The 22424-nt window shown below is 37.8% G+C and overlaps 1 protein-coding gene across 1 annotated transcript; it reads right to left on the reverse strand.

Annotated features, from left to right (window-relative positions):
* Window positions 1–385: 385 nt before the first annotated feature.
* LOC111896574 (16 kDa phloem protein 1) lies at window positions 386–1417 on the reverse strand. The gene has a single exon (XM_023892542.3). It carries the CDS (start codon window positions 1222–1224, stop codon window positions 607–609), a length of 618 nt encoding a protein of 205 aa, XP_023748310.1. The 5' UTR covers window positions 1225–1417; the 3' UTR covers window positions 386–606.
* Window positions 1418–22424: the final 21007 nt, after the last annotated feature.

The following is a 22424-nucleotide window of genomic DNA, read 5'->3' on the forward strand; positions in this document are numbered from 1 at the left end:
CAGATGCCACGTAAAAATTCAACTTGGCGCGTCATATAGACAATTTACGTTGGCAAAAATTCCAACTTGGTGTGTGAAATAGGCAGTTTACTTGAAAAGGTTAAAAAGGCTAAATTCAACATAACAAACTAACGTGACACTCAATTTCACCAAAAATGTTCAACTTGACGTGCAACATAGGTTGTTTACTTGAAAAGATTAAAAAAACTAAAGTGAATAAATTAGCTAGTTTTATGGACTTTTTTATTAATTTTTTTTATAATTTCTTAAAACATTTAGATTTTTCTTAAGATTCCTTTTTGAAATGGAATTTCTCCGTGGACTTTATTAGGCATTTCCGATGAATCATAGGTATGTATTCCGTATCTATCGTACTAAACGGATGTATTCATATTTGTACCTTAATTAATTTATTATTATTGTTCAAAACATACAAATGCGCTCTTTTTATACGCAAATGAATGCATAAGTATACAACAGAAATCTACATCCATAATTGCATACACATCATAATCCATACATAAATAAACATAATAGACAACGCATGTACTTAATAACATACAGATACGTGCGGCGGTGAGAGTCAACGCGCGTACTTAAAACCACCTAATCTCGGTCGCCGCTGAGGGTCAACGCACTGCTGACGATGGCTAGAGAGTTTGCCATAGCCGTTGATGCATGCAGTACATTCTTTATCAGACGGTTTTTGCTTTTTTTAGTCTGATGAGGCTCATTTGGGACAGGATCCGAAGGCTCCTCTGGTAAAGGATCCGAGGGCTCCTCATCAGTAGAACTAGAGCTGCCTGCGATACTTTCCTGTAAGTTTTTTACTGTATAGGAAATGATGATTGTCCCCTCCACTGCACCAGACGAAGTCATCACTGGATAACTGACCTTTTCTTCGGAAGCACCTACGGAAAGGAGATGCTTGAGAGGAACTTGGACTTTGCCAATGTTTCTGTCAACCACTGTTCCACTATGCTTGATCTCGCAGACGAGGATGAGGTTTTCCTGCATGGAGGCATCGTGTTCTATGTTGAATTCAACGTGGGCATCCCAGACTGGATTTGAGCCGCTGTTCTTCGCTGTATTTGTTTTGACTTTGGAATCAGAGTTGTTTCCGGCTATCCAAATGACGGCGTATGGGTCCATGGTGCCCATCTTTTTGACGTTGTTGAGGCCCTGCGCAGAGTGGAGGATGAGCTCTAACTTTACGGATTCCATGGATCTGCATTCTGAAGACTTGGCAAATCATGTATCTAATTTATACAGGTATAGTATCGGAAGCAACCATATTTATTCTACTAGTAGAAATATTTATATATAGTCAAAGGAATCAACACCAACTTGTTATAACTCGTTGACTTCTAGCCTTGAGAAAAGACAAAAACGCAAGCTTATCTTTAAATTTGTTAAAATATTGTTATTTCGTTTCATTTGAAATTTGATACATGCTAAAACGAGTTGTCAAAGGATCCCAACAACTCCTTTTAATAACGAATTAAACCAATACAAAAGCCATTTAGAATTTAGAATCATATAACAAGACAGTTGTACTAATATTTATTAAAAGTCTTCGTTTATCAATTATTAGTTTTTCCTTCAAAAGAAATACATTTAGAATCTTTTTTCTTGAACAATGTTTAATGTCAATTAACTTAATGTAGAGACCAAAGAATTTCAATATTTTATTTTATTTTTATAATTTTTAGAGTAAGTTATATTTTTGGTCCCTATAGTTTGCACAAATCGCTAGTATATCTTTCTTTATGAATGAAAATACCACCTGGTTTGCTTTAAGTCCTACAAAGAAGCTTAATTCTCTATTCATGCTCATTTTGAATTTGATGGTTATTAACTCTGTGAAGGTTGCTACCATTGTTTCGTTCATAGATCGGAAAACTAGCGATTAACATACACTTGCACGAGCATTAAATGCTTTTTATTTGATCTCTTGAAGAAGGTGGGATCAACAATGCCTCGTTTGAATCCAGAGTCGGTAAAAATCGATTATGTTTCATACCGAGCTATGAGGGCTTGTTTTAAAACACACACATCCTTATTCATAGAGGTAATGTGGAAAGTCTGGATTCATGAAATATGGAGTTTTTCATAGATATATCTTTTCTTTAAGTTCACCCTTGAGAAAGACGCTTTTGACATCCATTTGATACACATTAATACTTTTATGAGCAATATACGCAAGAAAGATATGCATCCCTTCCAATCGAGCAACATTTGCATAAGTCACTTCATAATTGATGCCTTTAAGTTGGCGAAAACCATGAGTCACAAATCTTGCCTTGTTAAGAATGACGGCTCCAGAGTCATCAACTTTGTTTCTGAATACCCACCTAATTTCGACTACTTTTTATTTTCTTGGTTTAAGAACTAAGGACCAAATTTTGTTTCTCTCAAACACTACCAATTCTTATCGAATTGCTATGATCCAATCTGATTCGTCAAAGTCTTCTTCGATGGTCTTGTTAAATAATCATCAAATTCAACATTGAAACTTTCCTTAACGATTCTAGCATGGCAATTAAGCACTCGATAAGCTAGCGTGTTGGTTGAATATCCAAGGAGAATGGCTTCATAGGCTTTGGATTTGAACTTTGTCAAGTGATCTTTGTTGTTCTTTACAAAACACCTACATTTAAAATCTCTAAAGAATTTGACATTAAGTTTGCAATTGTTCATACCTTCGTATGGAGTTTTGTTGAGGTGTTTGTTGATGATGATTCGTTTTTGGAGAAAATACAACATAGAGATTGCTTCAGCCCAAAAGGATAATGATAAGTGGGCAAAGTTTAATATTAAACAAGCAACTTCTACAAGAATTCTATTACGCCTCTCAACCACACCATTTTGTTGCGGTGTATACGGAGTAGATAACTTACGTTTTATAGATTTTGAAATAAGAAATTCAGTTAACGTTGTGATAGGTTCATATTATTCACTTCTTTATATAGTTTATTTTAACATATTTTATTTTATTTTTAGTTAAACTTCATGCATTTTTTCCTTTTGTTATTTTCTATTTCGGGTACTTTCTAGTTTTTGAGCTTAATAGTAGATATTTAGAAAAATGGAGCAAAGCATGGGGGAGATTCGGAAGACAAATGAAGCACAAACGGATGATTAGAATTGTTGGGACCTATCGAAGAGAGTTGGATTTAATACTGATGTCATTGGAGCTTACTATGAAGATTATATGAAAGAAACTTGGACTTGGTGGATTAGAAGATGAATATTTATGGAGTATATGTTTGCATATTTGGGCTTAATTAACAATGGAATAGAATGGGTAATTGAAGAACGAGGACAAAAGATTAGTGCAGAAGCACAATTGTTGAAAAAACCCGAAAACCACATGCATGAAAGTCACGCGGCCGGTGTGGAATTTACTCTTTGACGCGAGTCACACGTTAGTTTCTTCGTTTTGCTTTTTGTTGTTATTTGTGATTATTGGTGGCTATCTTTTCCCAGATCAGCATCAAAGAACTTTTCTATAGAATTTTTGAGGAAAAGAAGGAAGTATTGGGCTTTATTCAAAAATCCAATTTCTAAAATGGTAGAAACGGCAATGGAAGATTTAAAATTCTGAATAAACTTAAAATTGTTTTAACCCATTAAGGATCATTTTGCAAACATGGAAAGATTAACACAACCATGGGAAGAAAAAAATACAACCTTTGAAGGCTATGGTTCCTCTTGGGAGGTTAGAAGTTGTGACATCCCCAACTTCACGGCCAGAAAAGACCGATTTATTTATGCTTATTTAAAATCAGAGTATCATTTTTAAAGAATAATATTGCAGAATTTTTCCCAATAACATGATAATGATATTGTCAAAACATTTCCTGAAGAAATGTATTTTATTATATTAAAAATATTGGGATGTCATCGTCAATACAATACATACTCATAAACGGAAATAATGCAGGCCTTACAAACATCTTTTATTCTACTGGCCTATAATCCATAAATCCATCATACTTGTGCTCTCATGCCATTACTTATGATACAAGAAACAAAGTGGGTCTGGCTTGGCATCTTGGTGAGCACATAAGGTTTTCAACCCACAATAATAATATCTTTTTTATTATATATTTTCATCAAAACATTCAACCCGATAACCCAATCATGTTATCCTGACTTTCTGTTCCGAAAGCATCTAATTTCGGGGACCTATCCTAAGGATTATCGTTGAGATAGACAATATGTTCAAGGGATTCCTTAGCATTATATGTCAATAAGGTAACCGTGGGGGGATGGAGTACACATGGTGAACACTTAGTTCAAAAACACCTACATGTTGCGAGCCTTCTAGCATTCCACTGGACTGTGTAGAATAGTCTGTGGTCATCATCTATACTCCGTTAGACGACTATATCATCGTTAAGGTCAAGTCCTCTCATCATCTATATCATCTTTCATCTCTCATCATCTATAACATCTTACATCTACCCATCTTTACTCAATTTATTTATAGAAAATAAAAATATTTATATAGTTTAAAATCAAATAAAAAATGTATATATAGTTCATCTAGCATAGATATCAGGACTATAAATAGTAGGCACATATAGCATGTAGTTATCTTAAATACTTTATATCTATGTGTAAGATGAAAGTAACCATGCACTCACTTGATAAAGTGGGTGACTAGAAAATTGGACAACGCTTCGCTTAAGAACTTGGTTTTTCCTTTGATATAACCTAGGTTCAATTATCTCTAAGTCTTACTTTATTATCTCCTATGACTATTGATAGTCTAGATTTCTCAACAGTCCCAATGTCTACTGATCTATAGCTGATAAGAGACAACCTGGTAGGATCATATCGGAGGTAGGGTCCGTTTGGTATACAAAGTATACTGTTTGGAAATCCCACTTTAAACACATCACTAAATCAATCCTAGAAATCTTCCCCGTAAGTAGATCAATTAGTAATATGACTTTGGAACCACTGATAAATCTTATTTATAAATTCATAACAACGACTATGAATTTATATATAAATCACACTAAAATAGAATAAAGTATAATTTAACTTATGTAGATTCCCTAGACAAAAGTCTAGAAATTGTACTGACATAGTTCCTACTCTAAGGCTACTACTTGTCGGACACTCGGGAGCTGCAGTGTCACACCCCCAAACCAGAACGGCGGAATCGTTCGAGGGCGGATGACTTCATGTAGTATCGAAATAGTTGAATACATAGTAAAGAAAGTAAACACAACCAACATATATATAATTGAAAAAGTTACATCATTTGTAGGTATTACAGGTTCCAAAATATCAATTACAATATGTTGTCAAAATGAAATTAAACTAACGCCGCAACGTCCCTTCTTCAAAAGCAGTAGTTTACCTGTTACTGAATCCCTGAGAAATACAAGTAGTTTTGAAAGAGTAGGTCAGCATTTAAGCTGGTGAGTTCATAAGTATTTAGTGACAATGTTTGAATAAAATCAAATGAAATTTGTTTGTAGATGTTCGAAAGACTCCTAGGAAACCCAATATTTCCTACTAGTATAAAAGTAGTCTTCTACAAAGACTCGACTGTTTTGAAGGTTTGCTTTTATAAATCCAATATTCGTTCATAAGTGTGTGGTAGTTTAAAAGTTCCAACACTGAAATGCAATCGTGTTTTTCATGCCTAGAGTAGTAGATTTGTGTAAGTATAAAATCACTAAGGCATTTGATAACCCTATAAATCAATAAGTTCTGAATACTCCATGTGAGTTTTATAACCATACTAATGACCCAGACTGCTTGTAACAACATCCTTCAGGCGTTAAAATGTTATGACGTTTGTCACCTCAGGCCTGCCGGCCTAGCTGTAGCTAACAACTTAGGTGTGGGATTGTCAATCTCATATAGATCTATACACAAGTATCACGCTCCCCCTACAAGGGATTATGGTATACAATACAGGACTTAAAATGCATACTCGAAAGTACATGAAATGTCTCAAAAAACTTAGTATAAAACAGATTTACGAATGAAAATGTTCATTTGTTCTTGTATATGAAAGTATCTCTTTGATATAGTGTTTCTAGTATGTAAATGTTCATGATTTCCTCGTAAACTATACCTATTATAGTTATTCAAAGTGTGTGCTTCGTTCGTATAGTAAAACCTACTGTAATGCTCACTTGTTATGAAGAGTATAACATTTAAAGTGACATAAATGATCACATATACTTAAAGTATAAATAAAGGGTTTGATTCGCATATATATATATATATATATATATATATATATATATATATATATATATATATATATATATATATATATAAACATGATTTATTTCCAAAAGACAAGATGTTATCATGAATATATATTGCATACAAAAGTTCTCATGTAGTAGTTATGAATCACATATGGTTCACTTGAAAGAAAAGAGTATATAGTGAAACTTTATGTCACACACGATAATAACCGTGTGTTTACTTGTATCCCCCCCCCCCTTAAAAGTGTATAAAAAGCATTGATAAACATTTGAAAATGTAGTTTGTAGGGGTATGAACTCACTTGATTGATTGGAGAAAGCGAGATGAAAATCAAGTAGAACTTCGGCTTGTGAAAGTCGATTTCCTTGGGATTCTCGGAAATCTCGGGAATCTCGGGAGTGTAGAACTTCCTTCAGGACTCAATTATGAAACACCGGGGCTTTGGGAAGGCTTATCGAGGTAATCACGCAAAGTAACAGCACTTAGAAGGGAAGAAATGAGCACCAAACCCGGCACCCTTAAGCTTCTATTTATAGGGGCTGATTTGGGGTCTCACATCGTGAGTTTTGGATCCTCACGTTGTGGGGCTTAGTTAGCATGATCCTTTTCGATGATTTGACATGGCTGACACTGTGGAACCCATCAGTCACGAGATCACTTCGTGAGTCTGGTCCCCTCACGTCGTGAGGCTAAGTCAGCCTCGGATTTTGTGTCCCGAACTTGTAAAAATCTGTAACTTTTGCGTACGAGCTCCGATTTCAACGTTCTTTATATGTACGCATAGGTGTAAAAAGGCTCTACAACTCTCGTTTAGACTTCATCGGCTAATTTTGACTTTATTTTTATTATATTATTTCTAACGGGCCAGGACACGAAAAGTCCGTTAAAAATCCATAACTTCTTCATCCGATGCCCGTTTTCGTCAGAATTTTCACCGTTGCGCTATTATTGTTGAGACCTTTGATTCTCATTTAGGTTGTTTCGTCCAAAAGTCTCTTGATTTCTATTTCGAGTTTTTAGCTTTCTACTGCTATATTTGGATATTGGAAAAATCATAACTTCCTCATACGAACTCAGATTTGGACGTTCTTTTTTATGTACTTTTACAGTTTAATGATATCTACAACTTTCATTTAGATACTTAAGGCTAAAAACTATTGTATTGAAACTTTGCGTTTTTCATTTTATCGGTGTTGCCGGTTTTGTCGGAAATCTTAGAATAGTCATAACTTATTTGTTATAACTCGGATTTTAGTGTTCTTAGTATTTCTGTAAACCTTGACACAATATCTAACATAGTAGGTAACCCAATAGAGAATTGTCTACATTTTATTTTCTAAGTTAATTTCATTATTTCAAAAGTGGTTACAATACTTGACTTTTTAGGTCATTACATAGAGTCGAAATATCGGGTTGTCACATCATCCCCCCGTTAGAGGGAATTTCGTCCCGAAATTTAATGTAAGAAAAACACTTGAGGATTAGGGAAACAGATGAGGGTACTTGTGTTTCATCTGATCTTCGCGTTCCCAGGTGTATTCAGGTCCTCGCTTTGCATTCCAGCGGACCTTCACGATGGGGATGCGACTTTGTTTTGTTCTTTTAATTTCCCTATCCATGATTTCAATTGGTTCCTCTATAAAGTGGAGACTCTCGTTGATTTCGATATCGTCTAAAGGGACGACGAGGGTCTCATCGGACAAACATTTCTTCAAGTTTGACACATGAAAGGTAGGGTGTACGTTATTGAGTTCCTACAGTAGACAAAGTTTGTAGGCTACCGGGCCGATCCTTGCGAGGATCTCGAATGGTCCGATATACCTTGGGTTTAGTTTCCCACGTTTTCCGAAACGTATTAACCCTTTCCAGGGTGAGACCTTTAATAGTACTCGGTCCCCGACCTGAAATTCCAAGGGCTTCCGTCTTTTGTCCGCATAACTCTTTTGTCTGTCTCTTGAAGCCTTTAGTTGTTCCCAAATTTGTACAATCTTCTCGGTTGTCTCTCTTATGATTTCTGGTCCAGTGAGAGTGATGTCGGGTACTTGCCCCTTGGCTAGTTGTGTGCCACCTACTTCAGTCCAACACAGTGGTGATCTGCACTTTCGGCCGTAGAGGGCTTCGAATGGAGCAACTTTAATGCTGGAGTGATAGCTATTGTTGTACGAAAATTCAATTAGTGGTAAATGGGTGTCCCATGCTTTACCAAAATCGATTACACAAGCTCTTAGCATATCTTCTAGGGTTTGTATGGTCCTCTTACTTTGACCGTCGGTTTGTGGATGGTAAGCAGTACTCATGTCGAGCCTCGTTCCTAGGGATTTTTGTAACGATTGCCAGAATCGCGAGGTGAACCTACTATCTCTGTCAGAGATAATGGATATTGGTACATCGTACAGTCGTACAATCTCTCGGATGTAAGTTCGAATTAGCTTCTCCATCTTATCGATTTCCTTAATGGGTAGGAAGTGTGCGGATTTTGTTAACCTATCGACAATTACCCAGATGGTGTCAAGTCCACCTGTTGTCTTGGGTAATTTGGTTATGAAATCCATGGTTATCCGTTCCCACTTCCACTCGTGTATTTCGGGTTGTTGAAGTAATCCTGATGTTTTCTGGTATTCTACCTTGACTTTGGCGCAAGTCGGACACTTGCCCACATAGGTAGCTATCTCTGCTTTCATGTTCGGCCACCAATACAGTTTCTTAAGGTCCAGATACATCGTGTCCGAACCTGGATGCACGGAGTATCGATTCTTATGTGCCTCGTTCATGACCACGTCTCTGAATCCACCAAACTTCGGTGTTCAGATTCGATCCATGAAGTAAAGAACTCCTTCACCCTTGACTTCAAGATTCTTGTCCATTCCTCTTAGGGCTTCACCTATCACATTCTCTGTTTTTAAGGCTTCCCTCTGAGCTTCCTTGATTTGTGTGGACAGGTGTGAATGGATCATCATGGTTAAGGATTTCACTCGGCGACCTGAGTATTCTTTTCGACTAAGAGCATCGGCTACTACATTCGCTTTTCCCGGGTGATAGCGAATTTCGCATTCATAGTCATTAAGAAGTTCAACCCATCGTCTCTGCCTAATGTTGAGTTCTTTTTGGTTGAGAATGTGCTGGAGGCTTTTATGATCGGTGAAGCTCGTGCATTTCCTGCCATAAAGATAGTGTCTCCAGATCTTTAGCGCGAAAACAATTGCTCCTAGTTCAAGATCGTGTGTAGTGTAGTTGACTTCGTGCGTCTTGAGTTGTCTTGAGGCGTAAGCGATGACCTTACCTCGTTGCATTAGTACGCATCCAAGACCTTGATTAGATGCATCACAGTAGACGACGAAGTCTTCTGTTCCTTCTAGAAAGGACAATATAGGTGCGTTGCATAGAGCTTGCTTCAGTGTTTGGAATGCAGCGTCTTGTCTTTCTTTCCAATCGAAAATAACACCCTTTTGGGTCAGGGCGGTAAGTGGTTTCGCAATCTTCAAGAAGTTTTGTATGAACCTTCGGTAGTAGCCAGCAAGGCCCAAGAATTGTCGAATTTCTGTTGGGGTTCTTGGAGCTGACCAGTTCTCGATTGCTTTGATTTTGGAAGGGTCCACGTGTATTCTGTCTTCGCTAACCACGTGACCTAGGAAATCTACCTTCCGAATCCAAAATTCGCACTTGGAGAATTTTGCATATAGCTTCTCTTTTCTTAGCGTTTCCAAGACTTGTCAGAGGTGTTGACCGTGATCCTCTTTAGTCTTTGAATAAATGAGTATGTCATCTATGAATACGATCACAAACTTGTCTAGGAACGAACGACACACCCGGTTCATTAAGTCCATGAACACTGCTGGTGCGTTGGTTAATCCAAAAGGTATGACTACAAACTCGTAGTGACCATAACGAGTTTGAAAAGTTGTTTTGGGAACATCTCCTTCCAAGACTCCTAGTTGGTGGTACCTGGATGTTAAGTCGATTTTTGAGAAATAACTCGCTCCTTGGAGTTGGTCAAACAAGTCGTCAATGTGTGGTAAGGGATATCGGTTCTTGATAGTGAGCTTGTTGAGTTCCCGGTAATCGATGTACATGCGGAAAGATCCATCCTTCTTCTTTACGAACAAGACCGGTGCTCCCCAAGGTGAGAAGCTCGGCCTGATGAACCCTTTCTTGAGTAGTTCATTTAGTTGGCTGGATAGCTCCTGCATCTCTGCCGGTGCTAGACGGTATGGCGACTTGGCTACTGGTGTAGCTCCGGGAATTAAGTCGATTCTGAACTCGACTTGACGTTCTGGTGGAACTCCGGGAAGATCTTCAGGGAAGACATCGGGAAAATCACAGACTTCTGGAATGTCTCTGATGCCCTTCGTTTCTTTTTCCTTATCTACTATGTGGGCTAAGAAGGCATGGTACTGTTTACGTAGGTATTTTTGGGCTTTGACGCAAGACATGATTTGTAAATTGGTACTGGGTTTGTCACCATAAATGACAAGAGTTTCGCCGTTTGGCAGATTTAGGCGAACGGCCCTTTCATGACAAAGTATATCTGCATGGTGTAGGCTTAACCAATCCATACCGATGATGAGATCAAAGCTCTTTATAGTGATCGGCATTAGATCGATTTGGAATGAGTGTTCGTTTAGAGTTAGTGTGCAGCCTATGTACATATTGTTTGTGCTTTCTGTTCTACCATTTGCCATTTCTACTGTAAATATCTTATTGAGTGTTTTAGGGTTTTGTTTTAGTACGTGCTTGAACTTATGACTCACGAAACTCCTCTCCGCACCACAATCAAAGAGTATGCATGCATAAACGTTGTTGAGGAGAAACGTACCCGTAACCACCGTGGGATCCGCTATCGTTTCGTTCTGCCCTATTGCCAGCACTCGTCCCGTGCTGCCAGCATTCCTTGCCTTAGGACAGTCCCTCTTGTAGTGTCCAGCCTCACCACAACCATAACACATCTGGCCCACACCGGACCCCAGGGACTTGGGTGATCGGTCGTGTCGGTGCCTTACAGAAACGGGCAGTGTGCCTCTTCTGGTTGCAGTTGTTGCAGTGCATCTCCCGACAATTTCCATTGTGGTGGAAATTGCACTTCGGGAAGTTCCCAGCATATCGCTTTACTGGTATGGGGGTAACAGGAGCAGCAGTGGGGGAAGTAGCGGCATGGACTGCCACAATCTGTTGTTTCTTGGAAGGTTCTTGTGAAGGTTGACTCTTCCTTTTGTTCCAGAACCTCTTCTTGTTGTTGTTGTTGGTATTGTCATTGTTGTTGTTGCTTCCTCTGGGTTGCTCCGGTGCGGTGGTTGCGAAGTATTGGCAGAGCCCATGGTCCACGAGATCTTGTGCCAACTGTTTGGCGCTATCGAAGGTGATTGGTTTGGAAGCTAGAACACTTCCTCGAATCTGGGGTGACAGTCCCCAGATGTATCTTTCGATTTTCTTGCTCTCTAGAGCAAGCATCCCTGGGCAAAGGATTGCGAAATCACTATACATATTGGTATAGGTCGTGATGTCCGAGCCTACCATAGTAAGGCCCCAAAGTTCGTGTTCGAGCTTTTGTAATTCGCCCCGTGGACAGTACTCTTGCAGTAATATTTGTTTTAGATTCTCCCAGCCCATAGAGTTAGCCACTACTAGTGTTAGTGAATTAACATGGCCATTCCACCATTTCAGAGCTCTCTCAGAGAAAGTACAGGCAGCGAACTTCACTTTGCTCCCTTTTGGACAAGAACAAATCTCGAAAACTGCTTCAGTTTTCTCTATCCACTGTGATAGAGCCATTATCCCTCCAGCCCCATTAAAAGTAATGGGTCTGCTATTCATGAAATCCTTGTATGTACAATCCCTTGAACGACCTTGATGTTGGCCATTCGTAGAACTATTTACTCTCCCACCAGAACCATTGTTACTCATTTGGGCCATTGTTGCTGTTACTGTAGCCGTTACAGCAGCTATCAATGCGGCATTTTCCGTCGTGGGAGGGGGTGGTGGTGGAGGTGGTGCGTTGTTGACACGGCGTGTAGATCTACGGGGCAGCATTGTGCTGATAAGGGAAAAAAAATAAAAGATCATAAGTTTTGGTGGTTGAGAGTTGATTGACAATGAGTTAACTATCTTTAATAGTTCGAAATTTTGGTTTGACCAATCCAGAGCTTTGAGTTTGATTTACCAATGGAGTTAAAAATAAATAAATAAACAAACTCATGAACTCGACTGAAATGCACAGATTTAACACACGAAAGAGATATTCCCTATATATATTTAACATATGGTTGCGTTACATCCGAAGTTAGAAAATTTTGACCTTTCTAAAGGTTTCCGATTACAGGAAGTTAAAGAAAGTAAGACTTTTAGCCGATGGTCCTATTCTATATCAAAATTTTGGGATCAACAAGCACTACTTGCGACGTAGGTTGTGCTTGGAGATTGACTCCGCGTCTGATTGCTTTGCCTCAATAAGGCGCCTATCTAAGCCGGCTTGTTGTCCCCTCAGCTCAGAGAGGGCTGCAATCATTTGTGCTTGGAATGCGTCGGCGTGGAGTTGGGTGTCATCTTGCAACCTATCCAGTCGGCGGATGTCGAAAGTATGCACCTGTACTTCCACGTTGACCTCACAAATCCGGCTCGCTTGAACCCTGGATTGATAAGACTGGTTAGCTAACTTGCCCACCATGACTGGGAGTGCTCGATCGGCTGAACCTCCGCCGCGGACATCGTAGAAGTCTCAACACATGCCGTAGGCAGGACATATCCCTTGTTGCTGGCTCCAATGGTAGAGGTGACTTCCCCAAACGGGAGTCGGTCCCTGAAAGTTTCTCCTAATAGCAGGAGGTTGAGCGGCTGGTGGGTTGATTACCTCTGGTTCTGAGTCTGTCCCAGAGTCATCCCCTTCATCCAACTCGATAGGTTCTTCATCCTCTTAGGGATCTTCTTCGACCCATCCCCCGTTACCTTGGTGAGATAGTAGGGGTCTCCCTGTGGAATGAATCCAACCATTTGTCTATACGAGAATAGGGTTATAGGAATTGGACAAAACTTGAAACATGTAAAACTAAGCATGTCGATTAAACTATTCCACATACAAAATACTCCTATAGTATTTAAATTTGTATGTTTGATACTAATGTTTATTTTGGTAAGTTTTGACTTGTTGCTCACTACGACCCTTCCTCAACACACGTTAGTACAATCTCGGATAAATATAGTTGATCAGGCTATATTCGTCCCAAATCTGATTACATATGTCGAGGTTTAATCGTAATGTACAACTTGTCTTAATACTTCTTGTATAGTTCTAACCATGAAAATATATTGTTGCATGCATGTAATTGTATTTTTACGACCCAAAACAATCTAAATTAAATGAAACAAGGTTTTAGGTGTAAAAACGTTTTGTCAGAGACTTCAAGTCCCTTTGCATTTATAGTTTTTATATCTTATGTGGTTTGATATACTTAGTTCACTATAAACAATGCTCTACTACTTGTCGGACACTCGGGAGCTGCAGTGTCACACCCCCAAACCAGAACGGCGGAATCGTTCGTGGGCGGATGACTTCATGTAGTATCGAAACAGTTGAATACATAGTAAAGAAAGTAAACACAACCAACATATATATAATTGAAAAAGTTACATCATTTGTAGGTATTCCAGGTTCCAAAATATCAATTACAATATGTTGTCAAAATGAAATTAAACTAACGCCGCAACGTCCCTTCTTCAAAAGCAGTAGTTAACTATATTACTGAATCCCTGAGAAATACAAGTAGTTTTGAAAGAGTAGGTCAGCATTTAAGCTGGTGAGTTCATAAGTATTTAGTGACAATGTTTGAATAAAATCAAATGAAATTTGTTTGTAGATGTTCGAAAGACTCCTAGGAAATCCAATATTTCCTACTAGTATAAAAATAGTCTTCTACAAAGACTCGACTGTTTTGAAGGTTTGCTTTTATAAATCCAATATCCGTTCATAAGTGTGTGGTAGTTTAAAAGTTCCAACACTGAAATGCAATCGTGTTTTTCATGCCTAGAGTAGTAGATTTGTGTAAGTATAAAATCACTAAGGCATTTGATAACCCTGTAAATCAATAAGTTCTGAATACTCCATGTGAGTTTTATAACCATACTAATGACCTAGACTGCCTGTAACAACGTCCTTCAGGCGTTGAAATGTTATGATGTTTCTGACCCCAGGCCTGCCGGCCTAGCTATAGCTAACAGCTTAGGTGCGGGATTGTCAATCCCATATAGATCTATACACAAGTATCACGCTCCCCCTACAAGGGATTATGGTATACAATACAGGACTTAAAATGCATACTCGAAAGTACGTGAAATGTCTCACAAAACTTAGTATAAAACAGATTTACGTATGAAAATGTTCATTTGTTCTTTTATATGAAAGTATCTCTTTGATATAGTGTTTCTAGTATGTAAATGTTCATGATTTCCTCGTAAACTATATCTATTATAGTTATTCAAAGTGTGTGCTTCGTTCGTATAGTAAACCCTAGTGTAATGCTCACTTGTTATGAAGAGTATAACATTTAAAGTGGCATAAATGATCACATATACTTAAAGTATAAATAAAGGGTTTGATTCGCATATATATATATATATATATATATATATATATATATATATATATATATATATATATATATATATGTATGTATAAACAAGTTTTATTTCCAAAAGACAAGATGTTATCATGAATATATATTGGATACAAAAGTTCGCATGTAGTAGTTATGAATCACATATGATTCACTTGAAAGAAAAGCATTGATAAACATTTGAATGTGTAGTTTATAGGGGTATGAACTCACTTGATTGATTGGAGAAAGCGAGATGAAAATCGAGCAGAACTTCGGCTTGTGAAAGTCGATTTTCTTGGGATATTCGGAAATCTCGGGAATCTCGGGAGTGTAGAACTTCCTTCGAGACTCAAGTATGAAAAACTGGGGTTTGGGAAGGCTTATCGAGGTAATCACGCAGAGTAACAGCATTTAGAAGGGAAGAAATGAGCACCAAACCCGGCACCCTTAAGTTTCTATTTATAGGGGCTGATTTGGGGTCTCACGTCGTGAGTTTTGGATCCTCACGTCATGAGGCTTAGTCAGCATGATCCTCTTCGACGATTTGACGTGGCTGACACTCTGGAACCCATCAGCCATGAGCTCACGTCGTGAGTCTGCTCCCCTCACGTCGTGAGGCTGAGTCAGCCTCGGATTTTGTGTACCGAACTTGTAAAATCCGTAACTTTTGCGTACGAGCTCCGATTTCAACGTTATTTATATGTACGCATAGGTGTAAAAAGGCTCTACAACTCTCGTTTAGACTTCGTCGGCTAATTTTGACTTTATTTTTATTATATTATTTCTAACGGGTCAGGACACGAAAAGTCCATTAAAAATCCATAACTTCTTCATCTGATGTCCGTTTTCGTCAGACTTTTAACCGTTGCGCTACTATTGTTGCGACCTTTGATTCTCATTTAGGTTGTTTCGGCCAAAAGTCCCTCGATCTCTGTTTCGAGTTTTTAGCTGTCTATTGCTATATCTGGATATTGGAAAATTCATAACTTCCTCATACGAAGTCAGATTTGGACGTTCTTTTTTATGTACTTTTACGGTTTAATGATATCTACAACTTTCATTTAGATACTTAAGGCTAAAAAATATTGTATTGAAACTTCGTGTTTTTCGTTTTATTGGTGTTGCCGGTTTTGTCGGAAATCTTATAATAGTCATAACTTCTTCGTTATAACTAGGATTTTAGTGTTCTTAGTAATTTTGTAAACCTTGACACAATATCTAACATAGTAGGTGACCCAATAGAGAATTGTCTACATTTTATTTTCTAAGTTAATTTCATTATTTCAAAAGTGGTTACAATACTTGACTTTTTAGGTCATTACATAAAGTCGAAATATCGGGTTGTCACATGCAGGGTTTCGTCGGGATACTAAAACTAGGGAAAATGGATAATAATCAAATAATATCGAGAGAGAATTGTGTGAAGGGGTGAGGAAAATGGACAAGGGAGTCAAGGCTATTTATATGGCTAATTTCTCAAATGTGCTTCATGCATAGGGGTGCACGTCATGCACTTTGATCCGCCCATTGGCCGACACGTGTCCAATTCTGGCTGGAGCCATGTCGCCCCGTTCTAGAAGGTATGTGCGCTGGGAACATATGCATGAAATTTTTTCTAAATTTCAAAAATGCATTACTTTTTCATACGGACTCTGTTTTTGACGTACTTTATATCCATGTGTAGCTATCGACGAGAACTACGACTTTCGTTTAGACTCCGTCAGCTAGTTTTGACTTTATTTATTTCACACAAACTTAGACTGTTAAAGTCTGTGTAAAATGCATCACTTTGTCATCCAGCGTCTATTTTTTACTGTCTTTATATTATTGACCTCTTATCAACGAGATCTTCAACTCTATTTCAGCTAAAAATCAATCGACCTAAAATTCGATTTTTGAGCTGTATACTGCTACATTGAACCTAAGAAAAATCGTAACTTCCTTTAATGAAGTCAGATTTGGACATTCTCTATATGCACACTTTCGGTTTAACGACTACTACGACTTTCAATTAGACCACTAAGGCTAAAAAGTAATCTATCTTCGATTTACTATTTATGATATCCGTAGCCATATTGGGTCGAACGTGAAACTTTGAAGAATTATAACTCCTTTTTTATAAGTCGGATCTAAGCGTTCCTTATATATTCAGAATCCTTGTCACGACTACTTCAAATTTCTTCAAAGATATTTATCCTTGTTATTATTCCATTTAGATGTGTATTTTATTCCTATTTTATTATTTCATAATAAGCACCTATACTAAAAATATTTACACATAGAACATGTAGTGTTCATAAACTTTTCATTAATTCCATCGAATTAGTTATAATTGTTAACCCTAACTATTATATCATCTTATTAATTGTCTAGCAGGAAACGTGGGCGATACAATTCTCTCTCCCTTAGGATGATTTCTTCTTCGGAATCCTACATCAGCAAATAGATGTGGATAGTGATTATTCATCTCGGTTTCTGTTTCCCAGGTGAGTTTTGGACCATTTGAATGTTTCCAACACACTATCACCAATTCAACCATCTTACGTCGTAACTTCTTTGTCTTACGGTCAACAATTGCTTCGGGTTCTTCGATTAACCTCTTGTCTTCATCAATCCTTATCTTCGAAAGTGGAATAATATCGAGGGCTTCTCCCACTAACTTCCTTAAATAACACACATGGAAAGTGTTATGAATGTCATTTAGTTTTGCTAGTAATTCCAACTTGTAAGCTTGGTTTCCAACTCTCTAAAGAAATTTGAATGGTCCAGTAAAGCTTGGACTCAGTTTCCCTCTGTTTCCAAATCTGATAAGTCCCTTCCATGGTGAGACTTTAAGCAACACCAAATTTCCAACTTCTAAGTTCATTGGTTGTCGCTTCTTGTTAGCATAGCTCTTTTGACGATCTTGAGTTGCTAACATCCTTTCTCTAAAAACCTTTAGCTTTTCAGCAGTCTGATGGACTATCTCTGGTACCATGAATTGCTTTTCTCTAGCTTCAAGCCAACAAGACATTGTATGACACTTATATCCATACAAGGCTCCTTGATTAGAAAATTATTCTGAAACTCCTTCAGAAGAAAACTGCAATTATGTTTGTGAATGATTAGGGTATAACTTTTCTCTTCAGGGCACCTCTCGTGATCCACAAAAATACATTATTCATTAGTGTTTTGGTGTAGGATGGAAGTACTTAATAGGGGTCATTGGCAAGTGCCTTGCACACAAGACTGGAATCTTGGATCAACTGAATCTTTTTGAGCAAAGAATTTTGTATTCTATTGTGTGCAACAAGAGATTGGATTTTGCTCAACTTTTTTTTATCAGTTGATTGATTGTATCACTAGGAACAAGAATCAAGTATATTTTCCCTATCCCCGTTGGCTTGGATTGATTTTGGCTTGTGAGGAAGGCTATATTGAAAAGCATATGATCACCATTGCGATTCCTGTTCTCTCCTCAAAGATCATCAACGTTGCTTTGTTTGAAGATGACTTGCATATCACTTTAATAATGCAAAAGTGGATTGAAAAACCCTATGTTGTTGAATCCTCTGACTTTGTAGAAGAGGATGATGAGGATGATAGTGAAGAAAGTACTGATAATGAAGAAGAGGTTGAAGCTGATAAAGAATTTGATCTAACCACTGATAAGGGATAAGACTTTGTTCAGGGAATGAACTCTCCTCCAAGAGTAAACAAGCACATTCGATTCTCATATACTTCTTCATCCACTCCTTCCATAAATGATGCTACACAATGTGGATCAACCGCACCTTTAGTGCAAAATGTTGAGCCACTGATCCAACATGTGATATCTCCAAGATTGTCACACCCCAAAACCACGAACGGCGGAAACGTTCAGGGGTGGAGGACGTCATGTACAGTATCACAACAGTGTAAAATAGTAAACAAGCAACAACATCATCATTGCATTATAAGTAAAGTTTTAATACATGTGTTCTTTCATTGTAATAAGACATGAAAAATATATAATCAAAATAAAAGACGAGACTTGTCTGCTTCGTCTTCTCAAAACTTGGCCACCGTACCTGTCTACTGATGACCTGAGAATACAAGTTATTTTGAAAGCGAGTATCAGCTTTAAAGCTGGTGAATTCATAAGCATTTAAGTGTCAATGCCTTGTTTTGAAAATCTGTTATGAATGCCATGTAAATCTTTAAATGAAGAAGTTGATATAAGTATGAAAAACCCTAGAAAATCCCTTATTTCCTATTAGTATGAGATGTAGTCTTCTACCAAGACCCGAATGTTTTGTAAGTAAAATGATAGTTTTTCCTTCTTTCTGACTATTACAAACAGTAATTAGTCTAACTCATCGTTTATGTGAATATATCACAAAATAAAGTAAATAGGAAAATGTACTAAGGTAAGTGTTATCCCGAGGTACTAGGGCTAACACGACATCACGGTAAGCGAAATGTATATCCTATCACAAAATAAAGTAAATAGGAAAAAGTACTAATGTAGGTGTTATCCCGAGGTACTAAGGCTAACACGCCATCGCGTAAAGCGAAATGTATAACCTAATGAACATCCGAAGATTGTCCAATTGTCCTCTGTAGCAGCAGCAGGGTGGAGGAAGGGTTAGTCCCGTAAAGGTACTCCTAGTATAAGTAATAATCGTAGTCATCCGTAGATGTTCATCAACCACTGGTGCTAATCAGCTGGGATTCGGAATGGTTAGTCCCATCTAGATATCCCGAGGTACTAGGGATAGGCAGGACAATTTACACAGAAGGTACTAATATATCATCCTCGCAAATCGAGATACAAGTATTCATGTAAGTATACACAGGAAAATGTATCTACGTAAAGGTACTCATGTAATGTATTCATGTAAGTGTATTCATGTATCATGTAATCATATGTAAATGTACTCATGTATCAGGTAATGTACTGGTATAGACTCATGAATGAACTGACTCTTGTGTAATTCCTTGTAATAGGAATAATGTTTTGTTTCTTCTAACTATCCCTATGATAATTAACTGGAAGGTAATTGATTGTTCAAGAAGGTAAAGGTAATGGTTTTACAAGATATCTAAGAGTTTTGAATAATAATTAAGAGTGACTTGATGTCATGCAAATAAACAATTCAAAACTAATACTTTTGTTTATCATGGTATTTTAAGATAGAAAACCATTTCATGCATCACATTTTGTAGTATGTAAAATCTGTTGAATGAAAACACAGTTATAAAATACATATAGATGATTTAATAACATGTTGTTTTCTACTTGTATCCCCCCCCCCATTAAAGTATTTAAAATCATTTAAACATTGATTAGGGGTATAAACTCACCTGTAGATGGTGGTTTGGATGAACTTGACGGTGTAGGATTGTTAGGTGTCAAGTGAGGACTTGTACACACACTACGATCCTAATGAACATATAATCACACATATATGCACTCAATTAGTCTTAAATTACTAATTGATAATGTTAAGACATCCTAGAACATAATATACAGTTTATATAAGTGTTTTAAGCCCTAAGGATTGCACCTAAGCTATTGTGGGACAAGGTACTTAGGTTTAGGGTTCCAAAGGACCCTATACATGAGTTTACTCTCCATATATCCTCACACATGGAGTTTACGGTTGTAAACTCTTGAGTTTACGGCCGTAAACTCCCAAACTTGGTGGTATTTTGTGTTTTGAAGTTCTAAATGATTCTTAGAATTATTCCAACTTGGTAGTTTAATTCTTGGAAGGGTTTAAGGCATAGAAACACCCCTTTGAGGAGTTTACGGCCTTAAGGCCATTTCCTTTAGAGTTTGCGATCGTAAACTCTTAAGGATGGGTGTTTTTGATGCTTTCAAGTCTCATACACATGTAGTATAGGTCTTAGACTTTTATCCCAAGCATATGAAGGCCTTAGGCACACTTTGGTGCCTTTGTTTGATGTTCACGGCCCAATAACCTTATTAGGGCCGTCAACTCACTTTGAGGGGTGATTTTGATGTGTTTTGGTCCTTCATTTAAGTGGAAACAATTCCTAGTATATGTCCAATGCTTTAGGTGCCTTAAAAGCACCCTTTTGTCCATGATTTTGGAGTTCACAGTCCAAGATGATCTTGGGCCGTGAACACCCATATTTTGGTGTTTCTTGGTTGTTTTCTTGTCCCTAACACACATATATATGAGTCCAAGGTAGTATCATATCATAAGGGAAGGTCTAGGCATTGTTTCGGGAGTTTACCGCGCAAGAACACCTTGGGGAGTAAACTCCTAAATCTAGTGATTTAGCCATCTAAATCATGTTATAAACACATAATAAGCTTTCTAACACTACTAGAAAGAGTTACTCAAGTTTTGGTATAAAAACACAAAGATCCGTGAGAGAGAAAATGGCTTTTCTCTAGTTGGAAATGCGAATAATGAATGAATTTGGTTCAGAATTCTATTTATAGTCCTGAGATATTTTTGGCAGAAAATATTTTTATTCCTGAAATGATTTCTCATATAACAGAGTGTTGGAATAACAGTGTTGCACTAAACCCTAGTGCATCCAATCTCCTGATATCTCCTAAAGTGTAAACCCTGAATTACTCAAACTTACACGAAAAAGTCTGAAATTTAACTATGATTGCTATAACTTCTATTGAAGTGATATTGTTTGTACATAATGGAAATTTCAGGTTGTCACAAAGATCAACGTTTCCTTTTCCTCAACCTAAGAATGTTCCTCTCATGCCAACACCTATTCAGACTGCTACTGTTTATCAAGAGGAATCCAACTCCAATTTTGAAACAACCGTGCTTTCTCAACCTTATCTAGTTATGAAGATAACTCAGTCCTTTGGAGAAAGGTTGACTGGAGTGGAAAAGTATGTTGCTAATATGAAGTGATTTATGTCCTTGGGTGAGGATTATGATATGTTTATTGATGACACCCCACCAAACTCTCCAGGTGATGATCCCCCTCCACCTCCACCTCCATAATAAAATCCTCTTCCACCACCTCCTCCTCGTACTCCTTCACCACCTCCTGGATCTCCTCCCCAATCTGATGCTGCAAAAAAGGTGGAGAATAGTCAAGAGAGTCCTGATCATCATATGTAAATGGTGGTGGTGACTGCATCAAGTTCATCTCAGCCTAAGATGATTGAAGATGGAAGGGTTGAAGTTGGCTTTCAAAAGGAAATTCTTATTATTGGACAAGGAAGAAACATTCCATATGTTGATGCAACAACTGATAATCAACCCATTCCAAACATTGGTGGCCAATCAGAAACGAATGACTATGAAGGGTTTCTTGATCTAGGATTCATGCCACAAGCTGATGTTTCTGTAGATCCTCTTAATATTTTCTACCCTGACTCATATTTTGAGGGGTAGATTCCTCGAGGAATTAACAGTGATATAGAGTCTGATGATGATCAGCTAAATCCTCGAAAAAGAAAGGCTTCCTTCTCAGGGGCGGGGGGGGGGGGGGGGGGGGGGGTCATCACGTTGAAGCTAGAAACTCTTCCACTGTTTTTGATCCTTCAACACCTCCTCCTTCCAATAAAATCAAGCTCATTTTTATATTAATGTTTTAGCTAAAGTATAGAGCATAACTACTGAGGAA

The sequence above is a fragment of the Lactuca sativa genome, chromosome 9 (assembly GCF_002870075.4).
Source record: "Lactuca sativa cultivar Salinas chromosome 9, Lsat_Salinas_v11, whole genome shotgun sequence".
Classification (NCBI taxonomy): Eukaryota; Viridiplantae; Streptophyta; class Magnoliopsida; order Asterales; family Asteraceae; genus Lactuca; species Lactuca sativa.